Source organism: Melanaphis sacchari, unplaced genomic scaffold (genome assembly GCF_002803265.2).
Source record: "Melanaphis sacchari strain LSU unplaced genomic scaffold, SCAv2.0 Contig10_pilon_pilon, whole genome shotgun sequence".
Lineage (NCBI taxonomy): Eukaryota > Metazoa > Arthropoda > Insecta > Hemiptera > Aphididae > Melanaphis > Melanaphis sacchari.
This window is the reverse complement of record NW_020270420.1, coordinates 791,527-796,205: the sequence shown is the minus strand read 5'-3', so window position 1 is coordinate 796,205 and position 4,679 is coordinate 791,527. Positions and strand designations below refer to the sequence as shown.

The 4,679-nt window shown below is 26.9% G+C and overlaps 1 protein-coding gene across 1 annotated transcript; it reads right to left on the bottom strand.

Annotated features, from left to right (window-relative positions):
• LOC112603509 (transcription initiation factor TFIID subunit 8-like) lies at positions 1-4,316 on the bottom strand. Its single transcript, XM_025352105.1, has 4 exons — positions 4,196-4,316; positions 2,887-3,179; positions 2,666-2,816; positions 1-513 (listed from the first exon to the last, which is right to left on the bottom strand). The coding sequence occupies exons 1-4, from the start codon at positions 4,314-4,316 to the stop codon at positions 233-235; spliced, it is 846 nt and encodes a 281-aa protein (XP_025207890.1). The 3' UTR covers positions 1-232.
• Positions 4,317-4,679: the final 363 nt, after the last annotated feature.

The following is a 4,679-nucleotide window of genomic DNA, read 5'->3' as shown; positions in this document are numbered from 1 at the left end:
AGTAACTTAATTCTAGTTCTTAACTCATAGCTTTGCCATTTGACATAAAATAGAATAAATATTTACAAGACACTGATTAAAATCAAGGGATAAAAATGTTTACATAAAATAATAATGATATGTAACAAAATGTACAATGATCTAGAGTTAATTACATATTTGGTTATAAAAATAAATTTTTAGAATCAAAATTAGTTTCTAATGTATTAATAATATGATCAGTTGAACAATTTTAAGGAGCGGCTGGATACTTAACAGGTCTTAAGAAAGGGTTATCTATGGGCTCTTCTTGTTTTGATTCAGTTTCATCACCGTTGTTTTCTTCTTCTTCTTCGTTTTCATTTTCTTGTTCTTCATTTTCATCAAATTCTTCTTTGTTCTGAACTTCTTTTTTGAACTTAATTTTTTTACTAGGTATTGGTATTTCAGTTTCATCGGGATCCTCATCAAATACTTGATCTTGAGGCAACAATGCTGAAATGTATGCAGGTTGTTGTGGCTTGTTGGCTATCACTATAACATAAAACATTTATTATTAAAAGCTCTCTTATTTGTTTTTTTTTTTTTCAGGATTACAACTAGAATAATATGGTTTTGGGGAACAAAAAAATGTATGATGATTGAATAATGAACATTATTTTTTTTTTTAACCACAATATTCATTAATGTAAAAAATTAAATGTTTAAGACTTTTAAGTATCAATGAACAAATATGTATAATGTTATTATATTCTATTAGTACTATTATTGATATAATGGCTAATACCAATATATATTTATATAGATATAGATAAACATAAGCAATTCATAATTAATAATAATTAATACTTAAACAATTACAAAAGGAGCGGTGAATTTAATCTCATCAAAACTTAATTGAAAAAAAATTGTATAGAAAAAAAAAATAATATGAACATTTACTGTGTAGATATTCTCCGATTCATAAATTAATAAAAATATCTAAAATATGTCTGCCTCAGCTACGCTAGAAACAGGTGTATATTTGAGGTGGGTTGGCATAGACATAACTAGGGGGGACTCGGGGGGCTAAGTCCCCCCAACATAAATTTTAGCCTCCCCGTCATAATTCATAATATGTTAATATATAAATATTTAACCTCAATACCACTTGGTTTATTATTTGTTTTATAATTAAATATTAATTTACATTCATATTACATGTATAATCAATGAATGTAAGGGGTTTGGGAGGTATGGGGGCAGAGCCTTCCACTTAATTTACTTATAATAAAAATTCTAGGGCTGAAGCCCCCCCTAACTTTAAGGTCTAGTTACGCCTATGTGGGTTGGAGCAATTCCCTCTCCATAAAGTCTGTATTATAGACATATTATTTTAATAAACATTGATTTATTATTTAAATGACAATTGTTTAATAAATGTATTATTACTTATTAGGCAGAAACATTTTTTTTTTTTTAATACAAGAACATACCAGACATATAATAAAATGTCATTATAATTCCTCTCCCCAAGACGATGTCCAAATATGTGCCTAGCTGGAAATTTTTAGTTCTGGTTACAAAATTTATTTTTATTATATATAACAGATCATATACTCAATTCGGCTTTTATATAAATACACTCAACCATCCATATAAATTCAGTCTCACAATTTTAAATTGCCTTAGTGTTGGAAATTCTAAGCACTGTAATAGTTAATTTTTGAATACAATATTGAAATACTTTGAATTGTACCAGTGTTTGATTAAGTATAAGACAAAAGATTACTTTCTGGTTTATTAAAAAAAAAAAAAAAAAAAACAATGCTTGCTCATATGTATCTAATTCTCAAATTACACCTCGAAAATAGAAGATGTATTTATAATAAGACAAAAGAATCATATCATACCATTCAATTCCAAATAGTCAATAGAATAACCTTAAAAAAAGCAATCCTTCGTCATCTTCATATTTTGTATTGCTGATTTCCAATAACTACAACACTATCTTAACTACCCTTGTCAACGAAAACTATAGTTAACCAATTGAAATATTAATATATAAATTTTTACAAAACTATATCAATCTTAATTTAACTTTTCTCGCCATCCAAAAAAAAACAACACAAAATTAATAACATATATTTTCCAGTATACAACAAAATCAAGTATATTGAAATAATAATGAACAAATGATTAAACTAGAAATCTCACCTTCCTGTACATACAAATTTTGAGTCCAACCTAGCCATCTAACATTTACTCGATTCAAGTTTTTAAAAATAAAATACTCAGTGTTATTGATGCAACGATAGCCCATTGTATTTAACAACTTAATATTAGACAAACATCTATAAGCTATGGCTAACTATTTGAGTAAAATAAAAATGGTACATTGGTACTATTTTATCAACTTGAACCTATAAGGAGGCTTTCCAAAACCTCATACTATATAATATTATTCAATATTGTTAAGAAAATGTAAGTTTTTAGGAAATAACCTTTAAAAAGTGGTCAGGATTTAGATTATTTCAAATTTATTTTTAAGTTATTAAGAGAAGGAAATAGTGAAAAAAATATATCACAAAAACATGGTTTTATACTTTAGATAATCCCGCTCATTGATGGGGTTTAGAGTAAAAATACCTATTATAAAATTGTAGAGAAGAATTTTATAATTTAGTATGATACTATTGATACTTACATGCAAAACAATCATTTTCTTGGTTCAAAAATAAACTCTCAGTAGGGCCAGTTTTTATTAAAAACTTTATCAAAGATTTTTCAAGTTCATGTTTTTGAATAGCAGATTTTTCACGGATTGCTTCATATTCAGTAACTGGTTGTTTGTGTGTCTATAAAGAAATAATGTAATACAAAAATTAATATGTGTGTTGTATATTAATACAAAATTAATATTCTTACTGGTGTTCTTATGTATGCATGAGGGTCTGGAAAAGCCGGCATATAACTTGGCATATATGATGGATGTGGCAGTCTTGTCCCTGCTTGTAAGTTACTTGTTTGGCGTGGTTGTACAGATGGTACAGGGCTAGGAAGAACACCTCGATTAGACCTTTTGGCATAAGTTAATAGACTGGATGCATTTTTGAACACACCCATGTCAATTAGGCCCATCATAACATCAGCCCCGAGAGGCTCTAGACGCCCAGCTATTTCTGCATAACGACGACTACTATTTCCCATCTGAGAAAGCACTAAAATTAAATAAAAATATTTAAACATATTATAAATTAATATACATAAATTTTAAATGACACTTTAAAAATGTATTGTTTTTAATACAAATGACCATTGAAAATTTAGAATAATTTCAATTGGATTAGAAGCATTAAAATTTTCATTTTTTTATCTCACAAAAATTTAATTCAATCCAAATGTGGCTAATCGTTTTTTATTTTTTACTAATCCATGGAAAATACATTCTGTATAATAAATCTATAAAATATAGATATAATTAGTTAAAATTGTTTAAAATTCAATCATTTCTATGGTATAATGTAGAAAAAAACTTAAAAATTGTTTTTTATGATAGTCATATTTTGCATTATATAAGTTAATCTATTAAAAACTTAATTTTAAAAATAACTAAAATATTTTTACTTTTTAAAATTCAATTATTCATTTAAAATCTATCGAGGTAAATTAACTCAAAATTAAAAAAGAAAATTTATATTTTTAGATAAAAAATGATGAATAATTATATATATGTACCTATTATACATAATTGCAAATGGTGTTTAGAAACAATAGCTATCGCAATAACAGTTAATCTGAAATTAATAAGAGGATGGTTATTATGGCTTAAATTGCTAAATCATTTCATGATTTATTTATCAGATTCTAAGATAACTTGAGTCATAAAATTTCAGTCATTAAATACAATAATATAATATAATATAAATACTGAGAACCTAAATACCCCAAAAAAAAATTTAACAGCTCGTTATCAAACCTAAATGCAATAACGGATTTTATAGGTCACTTAATAACCACATTCTGATATGATTTCAATAAAAATAAATAGATTGATTTGTTTCATAAAACAATATGTGAAAGCTTCCATTTTTGTATGAAAGTCGTAAAACCTTTGATATTTTCGCCCGATTTTTAGATATCAACTATTTCAATCATAAATCTGTTACCGTTCAAACGGCCAAACTATAAAAATAGTTAAGACATATCAACAAGTACAGTTTTAAAATATACTGACAACTATAAAGCATTTCAACGAGAGTCTCCAAGGCGCCTGGTTCTGCAGATTGAAACCCGATTTCCAACAAAATTCCGGCCACAGTGGTCTTTAAAAACTTCCTCTCCATAGTCTTATCCATTGTTGCGGTAGTCCGACAGACGCTAGTGATTGCGGATATTCAAAAATTCCGACAGCTCAGACACAAAATAAAATATTTTAATAATCCAGGTCGCGATTACGTTTGAAAATCCAAGATTCAAGACATTCAAGTTTTATTGTTGATGTTAAATAATATTATCACATAATATTATTATTATTAAGGACTGTCGCCGTTTTTCAAGATAACATTATCATTATTTCTATTTCATTACTATTTTGTGATATGAGTTGACATTTTCGTTAGCACGTGGCCGTGATAAGAATTAGGAATCTATTATCTACGTCATCGTGTCCATCGTTCATATCTGTGTAAATGAAAACAAACTATAATATTAATTTATAT